The sequence below is a fragment of the Fukomys damarensis genome, unplaced genomic scaffold (assembly GCF_012274545.1).
Source record: "Fukomys damarensis isolate Sample0158 unplaced genomic scaffold, DMR_v1.0_HiC HiC_scaffold_6, whole genome shotgun sequence".
Taxonomy (NCBI): Eukaryota; Metazoa; Chordata; class Mammalia; order Rodentia; family Bathyergidae; genus Fukomys; species Fukomys damarensis.
This window is the reverse complement of record NW_022900918.1, coordinates 32,770,141-32,791,337: the sequence shown is the minus strand read 5'-3', so window position 1 is coordinate 32,791,337 and position 21,197 is coordinate 32,770,141. Positions and strand designations below refer to the sequence as shown.

Sequence of the window (21,197 nt, the reverse complement as noted above, 5' to 3'; positions counted from 1 at the left end):
ACAAAAAAAAAAAAAAAAAAAAAAAAATTAAAACATCTGCAAATACCTAAAAAGCAGAATAAAAATAAAACAATAGCATAAAAGCTATCCAGGTATTCACCATCTTCTTTTGATTGAAATTTCAGTCTAAAAATACTGCTAAACAAACCAAAATCTAAAGTAATTTATAGAACCTTTACCTACTTCAAAATATGCTACAATTTAATGAAGTCCTTCACTTGAATCTACCTATCTCCCTTGCCTCCAAGCCCTCCTCTCTCTTGTTCAGATGAATGAGTTGGGATGTGTTACAATTTTGAGATACCGTCTTATTTTACTTATTTCCCACACATAATATCAGATCATGTTAACAAATAGGAACTAGGGACAAAATGTGATTACTGGAGCCAAACGGCCTGGGTTTGAATCCTGACACTGAAGAGCTGTTGTCTTTTGTGCTCCGTGCCTCAGTTTCACCATCTATAAATGGACAGGTAAAATCTGAGGCTTCAGTGAGTGACTTCCTGTGTGGCAGCCAGGGCAGGGCCCAGAACACAGCTTGTAATGAATTGTAGGAGTCACTGCCCTTCCTTGAGGGCATCAAAGAGACAATCGGGAGAGCTGGGATTGGGTGTTTAGCTGCTGGTATCTGTGAATAGCCATTATCAGTCAGTCAGCGAAGGGGAGGGGAGAATCAAGGGCGCTTCCAGGAAGAGCTGGCTTCCAAGGACGTCTAGAGCAAAGTAGGAACTGGGGAAGCAGAGAAGAATGTAAGCAGGTATAGACTTGCGAGGGACTGTGCGACATCCGCAGACTGAAATGAGTGTGAAGGCCTCAGGAGCCAGAGGGAATAAATACTGAAAGATGAAAGAAAACAGCTGAAAAATGTAAAACCCCAAATGTGCAAGTGGATATTCGACCAAACTCCCACTCCCAGGTACCTTCCTCCTCCATCTGTTCCTATGGGCAGTGTATGGGGCTGAAGTTGGTCCTCACTGAGTGCTCACTGGGGTCAGGACACAGTAAGAGGCACCAAGAAGAATCTGGAGACTGGTGACCACGGTGTCTCCTGTCTTGAACAAGGGTCCCGAGCTTTCTGCTGTGAGGGACCTTCTGCAGTCTTTCTGAGAGCCAGTCTGAAGCTGACTGCCAGATCAGCAGCAGCGTCCCACAGCTAACCTGCCACGGCCCCCTGGTTTGTCACACTTCTACAAGCCAGAGAAAGTGAGCTCCCCACAAGGCAGGGGATGGCCTCTCAGACACACTGACCATGCTCAAGGCTACTCTGAATATAATCATGCTGGTACCCCTGACTTTTTTAGGAGAATGTAGGGAACACTGAGATAATAATGTCCAGTGCTCGCGGACACAGCTATCAATTTGGGATTCAAAGTGGTCATGGAGAAACAAATCACCTAACAGTAGTTTATTGGTCTCCTGGGCCATGTGCTATGACAGTGGTCAATTAGCAGCACACTGGACGGGGGCAATCTGACTTCACCAGTGAAGTGACAGGAGGCTGTGGCTGTTCCTTCGCACAGTCAGGAAATGTCTCTCACCTGCCCTTGTCACTTACAGCCCAGGGGCTCACACAGCAGCTCGGGGATGTTTGCTTAGGCAACTAGCAAGAAAATAAAGACAATCAGCAATTGAGGGCTGGGCCCTGTGCGTGTGACACTAGACCACACTCCTGTGTCCCTGTTTAAACAAGGAGGCTTTTTTAAATACTTGACAAATACTTACAAAAGTAGGCGATCAAAGGAAGAAGTCATAAATGGCTTCCTGCTTCCACGGAGCATATTTTTTTCTCAAGGGAAGTGACAGCCTTCTCTCCTGTCCTGGTAGGTCTGGCTGGTCTGTACTTCCTCAGTAAGATCATATCCTACTTACTACAATTAACCTTACGCCGATTTTACTTCCCCTCATTCCAGGAATATTTCCTCAATACTACCTTTTCTCAAGAAAACAGCCAAAGGATGTATCAAGAAGGATCTGACAAAGCAGCTCAAACAACATTCACCATTTAACAACAGAACCATAATTAGCATCTATGCATCCACATTTTCAGAAACTCCCTGGCTGGTTTTGAAAGCTTGTCCCCAACACTTGTTTCTAGTTCATGTCACAGAGTGGACATTTCGGGTCAGGTCCCATCTCCGAGGAAGGTGGACCATAATCAGATCTGACCTTTCAAGAAGTCATCTCTGATAGTAACCCTGTCTCATTTGAACCACTGAAATCATTACAAAAACCTGAAGTTAACAAAATTCTTAGTACTTTTAACCCATTTTCTTTCTTTTAAAATATTTTTGTACTGGGATGAAACCCAGGGCCTTTGCCCTTTTTTATTTGAGACAGGGTCTCCCTAAGTCGCTGAAGTGCCCAGGCTGGGCTTGAATATGCAATCCTCCCGCCTCAGCCTCCCAGAGTGCTCAGATTATAGGCACGTGCCATCTTGCCCAGCTCAGCCCCTATCATTTAAGGTTTGATGATTATTAAAATAAATTGTAGAGAGCAATAGTGATGTTTTAGGAATCTTTAAGCAAAAACCCAAAGATACTGTCCTAGAACGAACTAAGTATTTCAATATGGTGACAGTTTTGTTGTTTCCATGATGAATAAAACCTAATAAAACACTTTAATTATCCAACCAAGTAAATTAGGATAGTAGTAGGCACACGTATTCTTTTAAAAAAAAAAAAATCACAAACCCAGGGTACATTATTTCCAGAGCACAAATGATGTTAGAACTTAAGACAACTTCTTTAAGTACTACTATATGAGATTTTGGGGGGCCTTTCATTTTTTTCCCTTTTGTGGGTAGAAAAAAACCTGTAAGTTCATGTCAACATGTCCGGTTATGCAAAAAAAGAGACGATAATATCACAAGCAATGTTAGTAACTCTATCAGCAATGAAGTAACTTCTACAGAAAAACATGTACAGGCCCACTTCCAGAAATATAAGTGAACATATGTAAAACGTGTTGCTTATTGATTCGATATCATGTATTCAGTTGGAGATATACCGACTTTGGAATCTGGCTGGTTGAGATTTTCTTTTTTTGGAACTTGGGACCTTGCGCTGGTGAGGCAGGCAGCAGAACCACTGAGCTAAATCCCTAGCCCTGATCTAGATTTGAATGTGTATCACATATTTATTAAATGATTGACTTGGATTTAAAAAAAAGAAATACAAGTGAAAAGACTGCGGAAGGTATTCTGTTAAGAAAGGAATTGATTGTTTTACATGTGAGGATAACAGGAGCATTAAAAGGATGAAATATTCCATTAGAGAAACAAAATGGGGGCAGTCTCCTTTGCTTATCAACAGAATAAGACAATGGCGCAGGTGGCTTCCAGGCCACTCATTTTTGGGAGGAGCAGGCATTCCGGAGGCCAGGCCCTGCTCCTCAGGTCACCTGTGTGAAAGATGACCTGACCTTCCTTTCCTGTGGTCCAGTTACTGTCTGTATCCTCAGAGAAGAGGCCACTGTCCTGGTTCCTGCCCCTCATGGTGTGGCACTCGAAGGATAATTTAGGGATCAAGCACAGCTTTTCACAAATAGTACTATGAGAAACTGTAATTCTTCAGATGTTAGTCTTCTAAGGAAAAAACATTCAGCACAAACATTTGGGGGGGATTTTCCCTAGGCAGAGCTGTGACAAGTCATGGTACTTTCAATCTTAACTCAGACATGCATGAACGTATATGCATCCTAAACAACACGTCCAAAGTTGCTGCCTAACAATAAAAGGTAAGTATTTAAAATATACTCAGGAGTAGACAAAGTTAAACCCTGAAAATAATTAAAAGGGGAATTTACAATCCAAAAGTTGCTAGAGTCACACTAGAAAGCCAACAGTGAGCAGAACGGCAGTGTGAACTACAAGGGAGAACTGTTCGTAAGTCGAATTCGTTCATAAACCAACAAACTGAGTGCTACACAGCACTCCTCTGGAAGTTCACAACTCCAATGTTTGTAAGTCAGGGACTTAGCGTACTGAGCCAGCTCTTCCCTAGGCTAAGAGCACATTCCCAAACTTTGACTGCATCTTTCAATCCCAGACCCCTCATGTGAAAGGTGCTATTTCTGTATTCCTAGGATGTAGCACAGGAGATCCTAAAAGCACTATTTGCTAATAAAAGAATAAAGCTAACTCAAGTTTCAGGGAAATAAACCATAAAATGATTAAAGGAAGGTATAAAGTAGTATCTCTGAGGAAAGATTATGATAGATTGGGAACTGTTGAAAAAGTAACTGTCAAGGGCATTACAGGATTTCCCCCTCAATTTGGGGACAATACAGGCTAGAACTGCAGTACTGTATTAGTAACACAGGAAATAAGAACTAAAGTGACCCAGTGGAGTCAACCCTGGCAAGGTTACTAATATCTAAAAAGAACTTATTTCAGCCTCTCCTCCAGCCTTCTTTACCTAAGACCACTGCTGATTGATCCCATTTTATTGTCCAAGTACTATGAGTGCTTTCCTTGGCCAGCTCTGGTGCAGCAGTGTCCAGCAGGAGGGCCTTGGACAGTCTTCCCCTCGGGGAGGTGCTTCCTGGAGTGGGATCCCTTTCCCTAGGAAGAGTCACCACATTGTGACTGAGTTGTGTGCATTTTGAAACCACGAAATCAGTTCTTCACAGGCACCCTGAAGCAGCCTCTCCTGCAAAGGACTGGACGAGTGCCACAGAGAAGGATTCAGCATGTAGAACCCCAGGCTACTCACTTGGAAAGCAGCAATTAACCCTGAGCTTGCAGATTGCTGTGAGTTCCTCCAGGGCATGACTTAAAGAGGGTGCCCAGTAAGTTAATACATGAACGTGAATAAAGCACATTAAAGTGAAAGCTCTGAAAACCGTATCAGATGACCAGGCTTTTGTGAGAAGAACTAAATTTTAAAAATTCCTTTCAGATTAAAAAAATCATTTACCTACTTATCCATTTCAGGTGGTTCGTGTTCAGTGTTAAAATGTAGATGATAAAGCCTTCAAGTTACTTGTACAACACTGTTTTGACATAAGTAAAACCACACAGACAACCTTCTCTGCGTGTGGTGTGTATCTGTTTTCACTGGTAAAAGTAGCATATAACTGTATAATACCAGCACTCTGGAAGGCTGAGGCAGGAGGACTGCACATGTGAGCACATCCTGGACAATTCACCAAGACCCTGTCTCAATTAAACAAACAAACAAAACAAGGCTGGGACATAGCTTAGTGAGAAAACCCTGCATGCAATCCCCAGTACCGCCATGAAAAAAAGCAGTATGTTATATATTTGTTTTCCTTAACATAACTCCCTGTCAAGAAGTAGGCTTCTATTTTTCCAATTGCAGTGGCTGTATGGTATCCCACTGTATGGCACTGCCATAAAATATGTAACAAATCTCCTACAGAAGGGCAACTGGATTGCTTGCAATTTTAACAAACATGGTGTTACACGCTGCTGAATACACACTGCTCGGAGCCCCCTGTCATTTCTGGTTCTACCAGTGCTACACAGTTCACTCCAGGAAGCACCAGTTGTCACTTAATAAGCACTCAGATAATGGCACCTCCTCCTCGGAGTCCCACATTTCCACACCCCTCACAATCTCTTAATCAGAGTTACTCATATGGAGGACTCTCCATCCACCCTGTGGGGTTTTCCTGCCACTTATTTTAAAGTCATTTCCTGTGAACCTGCTTTTCTAAGTTGAGATTTTAGAAAAATCCATTTTCTCAGATATTAGAAAATTAATAGAAGCTCTTGATGCCTGCTCCTTGGCTGCACCTTTGTCTGGAATCTTCACTTCTCCCTTGGGGCCAGTCTTGGTGACTGAACAGCCGTTTCTCACAGGAGCCCTTCTTCAAATAAACAGACATTTTTTCCCCACTTTTATTCCACAATGCCATTCCCATTATTTCTGTTTAAGAATCACTTCATTTTTTTCTGCACAAAATATAAGGTTCGTATTTATTGTTTGTTCTTTGCTTTGTTTTCTATTTCACTAACTTCAGCAATTACCTTTATTATTCTGTTTGGACAAACTCAGCTCTTTTCCAGCTTCTGGGGCTGTATATTTCACTCTCCCAGTTTCAAACTTAATAAATTCATTCAAGGCATTGTCTTCTCCCAGATTAATTCCTTAGCACTGCACAGTTTCAGCAGGAACTATTTTTATCATTTAGTTCTAAGCATTTCAAAATTCCCATAGAGGAGTCTTTCTTAATCCAAAAGTTCCTTAAGAACATATTTTTATCTTTTGCCTTTTTATTATTGCTTTCTAATTTAGTTGCACTGCAGTCAGACAATGTGGTCTGTTCAATAGTTTCCTGAAAGTTTTGAGACACCTCTGAAGACCTAGAGCATGAGTTTCAGACATGCCCACACGCCTTCATGCCTACATTTGTGCTTTGGCACAAATTCTATTAGCTTTTAAGTCACGTTGGGTAAATCTTCAAACACTTGACTCGTTTTTTATCTAGCATATTCTAACAGAAATGCATAAGAGCTCCCATTATAATTGACCCACAATTTCTTCTTTAAATTATGTCAAAGTTTGCTGGCATATGCATATTTCATAATTACGTTCTCTGTGAATATTCTTTTTTTTCCCCTGGTACCAGGGATCGAACTCAGGACCCTGGGCTTGCCAGGCAGGCCACTGAGCTACATCCCTATGTGAACGTTCTTCAATACTGTAGTGATCCCCTTTTTCCTACTGACAGCGAATTTGCCTTGCATTCTACTTTTTTCTGATATTACAATCACTAGTCTACGTTTGCAGTGGTTGGCATTTGACTGGTATGTGTTGTACCATGCTTTTATTTCCAACCTTTTTTAATTACTTTGAATTATATTCTCTTCTAAGCAGCATAGTTGGATTTCTAAAATATTAAAACTGATAGTTTTTTATTAGACAAATTTAAATTAGGTTAAAATTAACTTTTTTAAAAACACTAATATTTATTATTTATTCATTCATTTTTAAATTGAGTTTATTGGTACATTTTAGGTATACAGTACAGTTACATTCATTATTGGGATCTTGTTCCTTTACATAACAGGTCTTGGCTCTCAATGTGAAATAGGAAGTAAAGGGCTAAAGGTGTAGGGAAAGTGGGAAGGGTAGGGGAAAGGTAATAAGGGAAAAGAAAAAAATATGAGAAAATGAAAAAATGGAAATAAAGTGTTTGTAAACAGGGAGGGGAGGAGGGGGTGAAAGGGAAAAGAAAAAAATATGAGAAAATGAAAAAATGGAAATAAAGTGTTTGTAAACAGGGAGGGGAGGAGGGGGTGAAAGGGAAAAGAAAAAAATATGAGAAAATGAAAAAATGGAAATAAAGTGTTTGTAAACAGGGAGGGGAGGAGGGGGTGAAGGGCAGGGACAAGGGGAAAAAATAAAATTAATTTCTAAGCTTAAATTAATTCACTGGGATTTCTACCATCTTATTCTGTTTCTCACTTACCCTCCTCCTCCACCCCCACTCTAGTCTGATTCTAGTCTGGTCTTGAAAAAGAAAACGTTCTGTTTCCATGTTTGTTCTCTTTCCTGCAGATCGTATTTGTGTTCTGTAAGGATCTACCCATCAATATTGGGTGTAGTGCACAGCTGCACCATTGGAGCTACCCTTGGATGACCCTCAGTACCTGTGAGCTTGCCCACTTTCACTATTAGAATGAAGCTAGCAGGGCCAGGGATTTAGCTCAGTGGTTCCGCCGTGTGCCTTGCAAGCGCACAGCACCTGGAATTTCTATCAACATTATCTGTAACAAGAATTGGAAACAATCCAAATATACACCAAGGGAATAGCATTATTGTGCATTAACGTGTTGGAATACTGTAGAATTCTATCAAATGTCTGCATAAAATCTAGATATAAAAATATAGAGGTCACAATGACATAAAGCTATTCAGTAAATAAAGCAGGACACTAACCACCACTGTGTGATGCTTGCTACGACGTGTGATGTGTACTACTCATGTTCACAGGGTGCTTATGAGGTGATCTAGTTAAAATTACTTTAAAAATTTCCCCATGAAGTACTTAAGTGTTTTTCTCTCTTCTTTCTATTCTTTTTTGAAATTTTGGTTGTGGTTGTCAGTATTCTTCTTCTTAAAAAAACAAAACAAAACCTAACTTTCAGTTCCTAACAAGGCCTAAGCTCATTTCTCATACTTTTTAGGTTAACACAAATCAGATCACCATGGTAAGCTCATATTTCACTACATAAATGTGTGACTGATTTCATTTCCTGGCAGTGATACACATTTGGGGAAAAAAAAAAAGTCCAACTCAAATTCAACTTAAAAGTAAAGCTTAATGCCTGTCTAAAATATGGGGTGCTCTAACCCGATTTTATTCTTAACCAGTCGTTCAGAAAAAGGGGAATTTCTGTCTAAAAATCTAGCACATTGCCTCATGTCACAAAATGTATTTGCCCTATTTAGAGGGCTCAATTTCCTTTGCCAGAGCTTTACAAAAGCCACCAATTATGAGTAAAAAATAAATTTTATCCACTCTTTTTCATGTTATCATATATATAAAACCACATTATACCTCAAAGATTTTTTAAAAAAACTATGTAAATACTGAAAATTTTAAAACTAGACACACAAATGATTATATTGGCTGGAATTAAATATGTTTTTAATTAATAGACCTTCCTTGTTCTTTTTTCTAGAGACTCTGACCACCACCACTGAATCTTGAAATGGCTAACAATTTTACTACGCCCTCTACAACTCCCCAGGGAGATGGCTGTGACCTTTACACACACCACGCCACTGCCAGGGTACTGATGCCTCTCCATTACAGCCTCGTCTTCATCATTGGGCTGGTGGGAAACTTGTTGGCCTTGGTTGTCATTGTTCAAAATAGGAAAAAAATCAACTCTACCACCCTTTATTCAACAAATTTGGTGATTTCTGACATCCTTTTTACCACTGCTCTGCCTACACGGATAGCCTACTATGCGCTGGGCTTTGACTGGAGAATGGGTGACGCCTTGTGCAGGATAACCGCGCTGGTGTTCTACATCAACACGTACGCAGGCGTGAACTTCATGACCTGCCTGAGCATTGACCGCTTCTTTGCTGTGGTGCATCCCCTGCGCTACAACAAGATGAAAAGAGTCGAATATGCAAAAGGTGTCTGCATATTTGTCTGGATCCTAGTGTTTGCTCAAACACTCCCACTACTCATCAACCCGATGTCTAAGAAGGAGGCGGAAAGGACTACGTGCATGGAATACCCCAACTTTGAAGACATAGACTCCCTCCCCTGGATTCTGCTTGGCGCGTGTGTCATCGGATACGTGTTTCCGCTCATCATCATTCTCATCTGCTATTCTCAGATCTGTTGCAAACTCTTTAGAACTGCCAAACAAAACCCTTTAAGTGAGAAATCTGGCGTAAACAAAAAGGCTCTAAACACAATTATTTTTATTATTGTTGTATTTGTTCTCTGCTTCACACCTTACCATGTTGCAATTATTCAACACATGATTAAGAAGCTTCATTTTCATGATGTTCTAGAATGCACTCAGAAACATTCATTCCAGATTTCTCTGCACTTCACAGTATGCCTGATGAACTTTAACTGCTGCATGGACCCTTTTATATATTTCTTTGCATGTAAAGGGTACAAGCGGAAGGTCATGAAGATGCTGAAACGTCAAGTCAGTGTATCGATTTCCAGTGCTGTGAGGTCAGCCCCTGAAGAAAACTCACGCGAGATGACAGAGTCCCAGATGATGATACACTCCAAGACTTCAAATGGAAAGTAAAAAGGACTATCTTGGACTTAATGCAAACTGGATGACCGACTCTGCAGGACTTCAAGACAAATGATCATTCAACTTTTGACTGGGATTCCTTTCGGTTCTTTTCACTGGGCGCCATTCGCCATGGTCAGTGTGGCAATAAACTGATTGATATATCAATTCAAGAGAATGTAAAGCAAGTTCTAACTCATAAATAATGTATCAATGGGGAAGCTGTCGTTTTTTTTTTTGGTACCGGGGATTGAATTCGGGTCCTTGCAAGGCAGGCCACGGAACCGCTGAGCTAAATGCCCGGCCCTTGTCTTTTTCTGTTTTAGTGGTACTGGTAACTGAATCCAGGGCCTTGCACTGAGCTACATCCCATCCTTTTTTATTTTTATTTTTTAAACTGTGAACCAAGAGTCTCTCAAAGTCACCCAGGTTGAGTGATCCTCCTGCCTCAGTCTCTCCAAGGGCTGGGATTACAGTGATGTGCTGCCATATCTAGCTAGGAAGCTGTCTTAATAATGCAATATGAAAGGAAAGGTTTGTATTAAAGGTTGGTGTCACTGCCAATTTCCTGCCAATAGTTTGGAAAAGGAGAAAAGACTGATTAGACCATATACTATGTGTAAAAATGTTAATATTGTACAGTATTTTTTATAAAGTATTTCTTAAAGCTATTATTCTTTCTTAGATTTTACTCCTCAGTAACATTTTGTTTTGTTGTATTTTGTTCTGATTCATTACTGTCTCACTGAACACTTTTGGAATAAAGAGTAGAATGCCACAAACTTATGAGTATGTCCCTCAATGTTCTCTGTTAACATCAGCACGAGTTACAGGGGAAAATAATTAGCAAGAAAGAGTCTGATAAAGACATTGCAAATACTGATGATGCCTGCAGCAATGAAAGCATCAAGGTCGCCCCCTCCTCAAATAGCCAGCCTAGTATTTAAAGGCCACAGCTTAGAAGCAGGACCAGGACTTTATTTGGCAGTATCCACTAGGAGCTCTACTCATTACATTCTTCTTGGGAATAAAAGTATGCATGTATGCTTAGTTTTTCTGGGTCTCTAAATGATTATTTCTTTTTTATTCCCAGGTTGCTATTATTACCTTGTGTCTGTATTTCTGTGGTTTGGGTTATGAGAAAGAGCTGGGTGGAGGTGGGGAATTAAGCAGCAGAAGATAAAGTTGCTACTTGCCTAAATAAGACAGGAAGTAAAACGCAAAACTATACATTAAGATCTGTCAGGATTCTTTCCAATATTATATACACTTGCTCAAATGAATACCTAAATATGAGTAAGTAATGTAACCTTTCTCAGTATAGTCAATCCATCTGCCAGCTCATATTAGTTTTACTCAGCCCTCCAAATATCCCCCCAAAAAGTGTCTCAGTTGGCCACTAAACCAATTTTGCTGACGGAAGATAAAAAAAAAAATGCTGAATCCTGCATCATACTTAAAATTTTTATTGGGCTTTAGGCCCTGGAAATATTTAAATTCTTATCTTGCTCATTTTTAACCCGGCAAGGAAATGAATCTTAGGGGCTGATGCAATACTTTACTGAACACAGTTCAGATATGCACTGCATTAAATTTCCCAGAGACCTTATGGCCTCTGAGATCAGACTCAGGTCTTTGTAACACCTTAGGGAAGCAGGTGAGACTACCCCATGGAAATCAGGATCTGTAGCCTTTCCTTTACTCCGCCTATTGTCTGTCCCAAGTGAAGGAGAAGAAAGAACAAAATGCTGCAGTTGTCGTTTGAGTCAGATCTCTATAAACAGAAACCATGGTAAGGGCTATGAAAGGAAAACTAGAAACAAAGTTTCCTTACTTTCAGAACCTCTCTATAGTAAACTATTACTCTGACCACAAGCGAGCCAAGAAGCTGTCTCAGTTAAATAACAGGGTGCTAATGGGGCTAATTCTGAGGATCCTTCAAACAAAAAAAGTAAATTCCTGTGGCAGTTTATAAAGGAACCAATTGCATATCCTTTTACCTATTAAGTTTACCATCTTCTCCCTCCACCTTCTCACAAATCTGTATATCATTTGTATGTGAATGATTCTATCTAATCATCGGTAGGATATTGACAAAAAGGTAAACTCTAAATCAGTCTCTGTTTTTAGTCTCTCACCCAGTCAAACTCAGCCATCAGCTCTCCTTTCAGAGCACAGCCTGCTGGTAGCCCTGGGCTTCACTAATCCTCCCACCAGGAGGTAAACCTGGAACACAGAGACAGCGCTAGATGACTCTTGCACTATTACAGAACAAAGAAAGTGACTGGGTACAAACGCAACTGTTTGAAAATCACAATCCTATAAGATTTTCAACATGAATCTATATCTATCTATCTATCTATCTATCTATCTATCTATCTAAAGTTTAAGTAGTACCTGTGAGCAACTCATCTGGGAAAACAGATCGATATTATGACAGCTAACCATATTTTTCTCTTTTATACTCCCATTTTTATTCCTAAAAATATCATTTGGTTATTTTCAAGTCCTCTATTTAGTTTAAATTTACTAAATGCATTGACTATTCAGTATGAGCAGAATAGTAAATGACAAAAGCTAGGGCATCAGGTATATTTGCAGAGGTCAAAAGCCTATGAAATACTCCACATATTGTGTAATGTTTTCATTTCCACAGCTCTGGGAACAGGACGAGCAGACAGGACCACCCACACTAAATCCAAAAAGGGCAGCTGGTCAAGTAGAGGCAGCATCAGCAAAGTAGTCCTAACTCGGTATCCTAGCCATAAAGAAGACAGACCTGAATTGCACGAAAAGGTATGAGAAGGCTGAATGGTGTCATTTTGCACCAGATCCTTAAACAGGTCCAATGAGTCAATAATTGGCAGAATACAACCTGGGCTAGGCTGTGAGCCCCAGGAAGATGAGGACCTTGTTTGTCTCATACACAGAACCTGGCCCAGCGCCTGGCCCATAGAAAGTTCTCCAATATTCATTTAACTGAGCACATTTCTGAACCACTCCTAGCAATACTCTGAAGTCCTACTGAAGTACCTATGAAGTCCTTTCTCAGTGAAAAGAAATGCCGTAAATGCTAGAGTGCCCGTGTTCCTGAAGACAATTATCCAAATATGCGGCCTAGAAGACCCTACAATTTAAACAAGATACAGAAATGTCTGGCCTCGAAATAATTTCATATTTCAAGAAGCTCCTGCCAGCCAGTAAAAGGGAGCATGCAAATTCGAAAGGGGAAGCACTGCTCTGAAATTAGTCCTCAAAATGATCTATTTTGGTTCCTTTTCAGCTTGTTACTCTCTGAAAAGCTTAAAAATGCTTGTTAGCTATCAGATGAAGGATGAGAAACAAAAGGCATGGATTAGAGTGATGTGTGAAGGGCCATTTTTCTGCGAACCTAGAGAGGACTACAAAGTACTCACCAGAAGCCCTGCTGACAGAGGTCTTACCTCACATTTGGGAAAGCCTATTGCTCAGAAGAAAACCCCGTGTTTCTGCGCATGCAAAGCCTTGATGAGGTAAGGTGTTCATTCTGTACTACACGCCACTTTCCAAGGACTGTAGGTACAGGTGTTACCATGCTTAATCATGGTCTAAATACTTGGATTTTCATTATCCCCACAGTACTGATGAGGAAACCCGACACCAAGGCCATGGGGTGCAATGGGGGTGAGATTTAACCCAGAACCTTCTGGCCGAGTCAGCAGCCTGACTCAGAGAAGCCCCTTACCACCTCTTCCTGACACACTCTCACGAGGGCAATCTAGTTTCCTCCGCTTGTCTGGCCCCATGGCTCCATTACCTGTGACCTCCTGGGTCATGGTCCCCTCATTGCCATAGCTGAACCTCAGCTCCCTTCCTCACAGGGCCTCCTAACTTCTCTGCAAACATCAGTGTCATTATCAATACACCTCCTCCTCCTCCCACTTACAGGAGTTAATCAGTGAGCAAATCCTCACTGGAGTTTCCTCCTCTGGTACTCTTTCTTGTTCATCTCTTCTTCACCCAACATCATCATCCTAGTCTGGAAAGTGGCCTTCACATACGTAAACTACTATCACCTCCTTCCCTCTGGGCCTCTCAAATAGAGTAAGAAACTTTATCTTTCCTGCAGGTTGCTGTCCAGAAAGCTAGCACTTTAATATAATGACCATAACATTTGCTAACACCTATACAGCATGGTGCTGTAGGCACCGTACACAGATAAGTTCATTTAAGCTTCTCAACAGTTCTGCGAAGCTCATCAAACTCTGGCAGTCTGGCTCCAGCTCTGAGATCTGCACTCTCAATCACGACATTTTTGCTCTTGGGTGGGACTACTTCTGGCCAACAAGTTGGTGGGGGTGCATGTTACTTCCAGGCTGAAGTATAAGAGAGCAGTGAGGGATGTCCCAGCCACAGGGAGCAGTGAGCTTCCTCAACGGTGGTACCTTTGCCAGGCTGAGTCCCTGAAGAAGGAAGACCAGAACCACCCGAGGCCCCATCTACCTATGTTGGACAAGGAGCACAAACTAGAAACATGTACATACTCAGAGCCACTGGGACTCCAGCTGCATCTGTAGCTACCACATAAGCTAGCTTATTAATAGCGTTTCACCTACTCGAAAACAAACAAAAAAACCAGTGCTCAGGGACGTAAGAAAAAAATGCACATACCACCCAATTCTCCGGGTGCACAAATTGTTCTCAATCCCACTTTCATTAGGTCATTTCATGCTCAAGTCCTTGATGGTCTACCACATCAAATCCAAGTTCCTCCCCATACTTTCAAGTCCTTTGAACCTAGTTTCCCCACACTGCCCAGTGTGTGCTTTTCCAATCCGTCAGGTTGGATTTGTTCTCTCCCAAGAACAAAGAACCGTGTTTGGTTCTGACTGGTTGGATTATTCTGCTTCCTGAACCTACTGTTTATGCTTCACTCCAAACTATATGTCTCCTTTAATTCTTTGATGACTTAAAGCCACCCATTTTCCCTCCATTTTATTTGCCCTTTACAGCTGCGCCACACAGCTTGAACTTGGAGATGTATTATCTCACCAAAAAAAGAAGAAAATACCATGCTAGCCTAGGCCTGAGGCCTAACCAGCTCCATCCCACTCCATCCAATCTTTAAGTCTTTTCAGACCTCAGTTTTCTTGACAGTGAAATAACTGTTAGATAATATGTAGGTTATACACTTTCACCTGCATTTTCCCTGTATCCTTTAACTAAAACATAAGCTCCAATGGGGTAAAACACATTGACTTTTACTGCTTTCTACTCTGGGTAGCTCTGAGCAGGGCCCCTTGAACACAGACACCTGAAAATATACTGACTACAGGTCATCACAGACTAGCTGAAGATACTGTATGTTTTGCATTAGTAAAGTCTAGCAGATGTGGAGTTTATATTATTGCATGCCATGATTTGTTAGGCAGCAACAGATTATCATAGAAAACATGCTAAACTGGAAACTGGACTGCCATGTCAGGATTTGTTTTTATTTTCTGCTGACCGTGTAAGAGGAGTGCCACAAGCTTTTCCACTTCCTTCTACATAAGAGAAAGTGACACATGACTACTTATACTTTTTTTTAATCTCTGATAACGCATACTTAAACTTATAGAAATCTCCGCAACGTTGTACTTGTTGGAAAGAAGAAACTGCATAGGAAGGCACCATACATAAGAAATAGAAAACACAATTAACTTTGCAACAGTTTATCTTCCCCAAGCACTCTGCAGACTTTCTCTTTCTCTTTGCTGCCACACTTACTGTGCTGCTTCTCCATGGTAACAATCCTTTTTAGGTGTCCACATGCTCAACTAAGCTGCAAGACACTCATGAGAAGGAGCCAGATTGGTTTCTGTCCCACATGGGACCTGGTACCATTGATCCGAAACAAGAACTCAAATATTTTTTGATTGGCTTTTTTCCATCTTTTCAGAGCGTGAGAACATTTATTTCTGGTTTCCATATCATGTAAGAATGATTTTTCCCATGCAGGTTTTGAGAAGAAAAGAGTGTGTCAGAGCGAAACCACACGGAGGCTGTCAAAGCTTTGAATCTTCCTCTCAAAAAAGCAACATTCTGATGTGTTCTTACTTGTTGAGGGCAGCAGTTCAACAAACTTCCCCCTAAGTCTTTCAGTGAAATATCTGATTGTTTTTTTAACACGGTGAAAACATTAGGGTTACTGCCTATATTACGGTTTAAAAAAATAAATGCAGACTATATTATTATACACTGGCCTATCATGTATTATAATTCAAAACAGCAAGAAAAGAAAAAAAATCATTGTCGTGGTTATTTCATGTGTTACTGCCTTTATTTCTTCGACCAATGGAGCAAAGACAAGGTAAAGGTCATCAAGTTGAATGTCACTGGTTTTGCTTAAATAATAGCTGTGAAGAAGACATGAAAGCCATACTAGGCTCCATGTAAAACACTGTTACACGACTGTCCTATCCCCGTGCACTCCGGTCTCTCTCTGGAGGGATCCAGCAAGAGCCTGGGACATCCAAGGTAGGCAAAGGGTACAGCAGGCCTGGGCCATACAGAATTCAGAAAGCAGACAGTTGAAAAGAAAAATGGGGTAAAATTTCGTATTTAGGGATTGTCAGATTGGAAGTCTGTATGATGAAGCAAATGCTAAGAAGGCAATCATTGCACTTTTTTTGGTGGGGGTACCAGGGATCGAACTCAGACACTTGCACTTGCAAGGCAGGCACCAGAACCACTGAACTAAATCCCTGGCCCGTTTTGCTATTCTTTCTGCATTTGTGTATGCTTGATATTTTTCATAATAACTTTTAAAACATGATGAGTACAGCCTTGAACACATTCCTACACTCTCATCACAACAGAGGTCGAAGTAGAAATTCAAGGAGATTAGGAAGAATTTAGAGAGGGAGACAGGCTACTAGTCTGTCTCAAATCAGTTAACTGCGACAGCCTTAATCTGTAAGAACTGCAAGCACAGTGGCCTCACATGGGAAGGGAGCTGCAAATGACCTTCAGGAAGTCCTAGAAAGAGGTGGCTGGTGTGACACAGTCACAACAAAAACAGGTTATATCAGAAATCCACACCAAAACATCAGCAGCATTTCATAAACACACACACACACACACACACACACACACACACACACGCGCGCGCGCACAGAATGCCCTTTGAGGAACTTCATCTCCTGACACAGGGGCTGTGTCCCAGTTCAAATTGCCATGTTTCAGATCTGGGCACACTGCTTTGTATGCACACACATGAAGTGAAATGTCAAGGTTATTTTCTTTTGATTACCAGTTCTGACAGCCAGAATCCAGGTTCAGGTAACAGAAATTGCTTAAGCTACTTTGGATGGATAAAGATTCTGTGCAAGGAATTAGGCATGCACAAAACTGCTGTAAGGACTTAAAGAGCGGATCTGCTACGCCTCCAGGAACGGACTCCTGGAGCGGCACACAAAACTGGTCCACCGAGAGAACTGCCTCCTCTGCCAAGCCTCACCAAGTGGGGAAATCAGTCCCGGCCGGAAGTGAGCTCTAAGTCACCACGGAGCGGAGTCTGGGGAGCCCCCCAGCAAAGCGAGCATCGCCTGTGCTCCGGGCTCTGCTCACACTAATCTCCTGGGCCACACAAGCACTTGTTACTGGGGGCGCACGGGCCATGGCCAGAACCACAGATGCAGGGGAGTAAGCAGCCGAGCACTCCGAGTTCCCACCTCTGCTTTACGGGAAGGTGAACAAGGAGGAACCCAGGGCAGATACTGGGCAAGCCAATCCAGTGTCTCGGGCTTTCCCATTTTAATAAAACATGAAAATACTGCAGTAAAAGGGAGGAGGGAGTGTCAGATGCGAGGAGCAGCTTAGGAGCCACTGCAAACAAACACAAAACCAAACATAAAAGAATCTCCCAGGTACCAGAACGGGGTGAACCTATGGCACTTGCCACAGCCGGCACACAGAGCCCCTCCTGGGGGCAGGCGGGCCAAGTCACAGCAGCCCCAGAGCATCGAATCAGCTGTTTTTTCTAAACTAAAACCTCAGTATTTTAGTTTCATTGCAGTTTTAGCACTCTGCAATAAATAAGAGGATTTTGGGTTGCCGTTTGGGCACTCTGTCTCTAAAAGGTTTGTCACCACTGGACAAGAAATTTGAATATACTTTTACTAGTAAATAATATTCTGGAATTATAAATAAATATTATGGTTACTTAAGAAATGTAATTTTTAAGAGCTTATCGAAAAATGGAATAAAATATGATATCTGGAGATTGCTTCAAAATACGTCAACTACAAATGCTGAGGAATACAAGAAGGAAGGAGGGCAAAAACACTAATTTTTGAATCTGGGTAATAACCTGCATTTTATTATTCTCTCTGCTTGTGTGATAAATATTTTCATAATAAAATACTTTAAAATATTATATCAAGAGAAATATGGAAACTACGATTTAATTTATTATTGCTTTACCTTCAAAAACTTTAACATTACCATAGCATTAAAGTAAACGCCATTTTCTGCCAAGTAACTAGATCATCCTCTTCAAAAATCTCAAGATCATGACAAACAGACTGAGGAGTATTAAGATTAAAGGGGAAAAGGGTTATACAACTAAAGGCAACATGTAAATTAGACTGGCCCATAGAACAGGATTTTCTTTTTCCTTTTTGCTATAAAGGAGATTATTTGGACAAACTTCCAAAGATGAATAAAAACATATTGATGTACTCAGGTGTAAAGAGACATTATATCTACAACTTGGTCTCAACTAATGCAGAAAAAACTTGTGTACATATAGAAATAAAACAAGCGGATGTTGAGAATGTCAGTAATTGGGGCATTCAGGTGTAGTGCATGAGGGAGTTCTTTGTCCTACTTTTACAACTTTAAAAAGCCTGCGGTATTCAAAAAATTTTTAAAGTATAAAACCTAAGTGGCAGTATTTAGGAGCTTCTGCCAGTCACTAAATCAAATTAAATGTAAATTAAATACAGGCACTGGCTGGAGTGTCCTTTAGTCAGCACTGTTTCAGGTCTCACTGTGTACAACATCTTCCCAGCTTCAGTTTTTCTGCAGTGTGTTAGCTTACCTTGCGTTCCTAATCGTAACAGCAAAATCTGGATGTAATCATAAAAGGTGGTTTTGGATATGAATATATGCGTTTACAAATATCTGTATAAAGGTAAAGTTAAAATACACATAGCAAACCTCAGCTTGACAAGTTTACATACTGAAATTACTTTCTAGTACAGTGAATAGATAACCACTAACTAGATTTTCTATCTGAAAAAAGAAAGCAGCATCAGGCATGCTGCCTGGAGAGGAATGTGCAGAAATTTCCCCTCAGACTTGCCATTTAAGCATCATCACCCAGTGCCTCGGCGGGTCCTCAGTATCTGTGCTTTCCCACGGAGAACACAGCAGTCACAGCACCTGCCCCTGTGAGAGGCATTTACATCAGGGACACACGCAGACAAGGCTCTGGGTACAAAACGGCTGTTCGATGTCTATCAGGATTTCTGAGCCGAAAGGGTAAATTCTGCCAGTGAAAAGTCTCCAAATGGAATAACCTTAATATTTCATAATATTACTCCACATTTATTCTCCAAGTTGTCAAACATGGAGACAAGCACTTTTGGTCTGGTTATTTCTTCATACAACAAATATTTATTCACTGTCTAAAAAGTGAGGCAGGCACTGTTCTAGACACTGGGATGACAGTTGAAAGTAACACAGATCAGGCAGAACTCGGAACCTCAGCGTAAGTCCTGTCAGTCACTGTTAAATATTAAGTAAAGAAAAATATAATTTTAGGGGAGAGTTAAATTTCAAGTGTTGATTCTAGCATTGTGACACCCAGAATTGATGGTCTGCCCAGCCAAATATTTTCTGAGCTACTTTACTAGCAAGTTCCCTTTCTGTTCAATCAGTGAGGTTCATTCAATTACTTTAACTAAAATCCAGCCCAAGCAGCTGTGTGTGCTCTCAGGTAACAAGCACATGGGTATTTCAGAGCTCAATATACAACATATGCAAAAAACCTCAATCCCAAGATAGGTATGAGACTGTTTTTATGTGTTGTGTATTTTGCTATGTAACCATACACATGGTTAGTATGTTGAAATTCTTTTCTTAGAATAACAATGATCTGAATCTAAAATCTTTCATAAGGTACAATTTTCCAATGATAAACAGGAACAGGAAGTGAATCTTGAATACAATCAGACTTCTAGTTCTCTTTCTCATTAAATGATCTACTTTGCTACCACCTGAGTCTGACTTATCAGCACTGAACTTCACATCATTCTATCCCACTAGTCATTAATATTTTATTCCTGTTAGAACAAAGCCAATTTCCAACTGGACTGGAAACTCTGACATACTCAAATATTTTAAGTCCCAAGAGGAAGATAGCTAAAATAAAGGAATTGAGTAGCAAAGCAACTTAACAAAAGCAGAAATGAAAACAGATGTTAAACTTCTTTGAAACAAATTTTTACTAATAGCCTTGACCAAAGCTATTTCAGTCAACTACTAGAAATACTCTACCTGGTCAAGAGATCTCAACAAGCGTCATAGGTCATGAGCTCCTCAAGTGTGTGGGCTGACTCCTCCCAAGGTTCTGCTCACCACCCACACCGCACACACAAGGACCACCATCAGGCCGATCTGCCCTCTTGCCTCATTTAGCACCATCAGACACACTTTTAGCTCTCACAGCTGGGAGAAGGGCTATAAGTGTCGACTGGGTAGAGGACAGGGATGGTACTAAACATCCTGCAACGCAGATCAGTCCCCACAAAGAAAATGGCAGACAAAATGTCAAAAGTGCCACAGTTGAGAAAACTCTAGCTTGGGTCAACAATGCCACTTGCCCTCCACAACAAATATGAAACCCCAGATCAGGTGGCTTCATGCAACCTTCTGGTGATGGTGTACAGATCCTTTTTGGCATGATACCTTAAATGCATCCACTGCAAAGACGCTCTGGTCACTGAAATCACTACAGTGTTAAAAGCACGAGTCTCCTTTCATGTTAAACAAGTCGCCCTGGTAAGTAACTCTGCATGCCGCTTTGATTCTGAAGGCACAGGGCTTCAGACATTACTGATGTCTTGACAAAACTGGCTAGCATGTCCTGTAATCATTCCTCAGACAATGCCTAAGTGAGGCAAGAAAAGCTGCCTCTCTTCATTCCATGTCTTCTACCATTGTGATTTTTTTCTATTACCACTCCACAGAGAAGATTAATACAAACAATTAGCTGTAAAGTTGGAAAGAGGGGAGCGGGAGGAGAGGGGAAGGGGAAGTAAAGAGAATTAAGATGTTTTATGGACATGTACCAAATGCCCACAGTGAAGGTGATCATTATGTGCTGCAAACATGTACTCATAAGAATTTTAAAAGTAAAAAAAAAAAAAAAAAAAAAAAACCCAAAAAAAAAAAAAAAAAAAGAATGGGGAGGGCAAAAATTTAA

The 21,197-nt window shown here is 40.9% G+C and overlaps 2 protein-coding genes and 1 long non-coding RNA gene across 7 annotated transcripts in view; 2 read left to right on the top strand and 1 right to left on the bottom strand.

The window, feature by feature from the left end:
* Gpr183 (G protein-coupled receptor 183) overlaps positions 1-9,994 on the top strand; it is an 85,524-nt gene extending 75,530 nt beyond the window's left edge. For both annotated transcript variants that reach the window (XM_010604595.2, XM_010604594.2), the window contains one exon: positions 8,654-9,994. In XM_010604595.2, coding sequence (XP_010602897.1) covers positions 8,684-9,757 — 1,074 coding nt within the window. In that variant the 5' untranslated portion in view covers positions 8,654-8,683 and the 3' untranslated portion in view covers positions 9,758-9,994. The remainder of the gene's footprint in view (positions 1-8,653) is intronic.
* The window catches only part of Ubac2 (UBA domain containing 2), a 157,017-nt gene that overhangs the window by 71,273 nt on the left and 64,547 nt on the right, over positions 1-21,197 (bottom strand). The gene's annotated exons all lie outside the window — the stretch shown is intronic.
* Positions 12,410-15,878, top strand: LOC109117426. Its single transcript, XR_002024735.2, has 3 exons — positions 12,410-12,541; positions 13,029-13,257; positions 15,725-15,878. It is a non-coding gene; the product is annotated as an uncharacterized LOC109117426 (long non-coding RNA).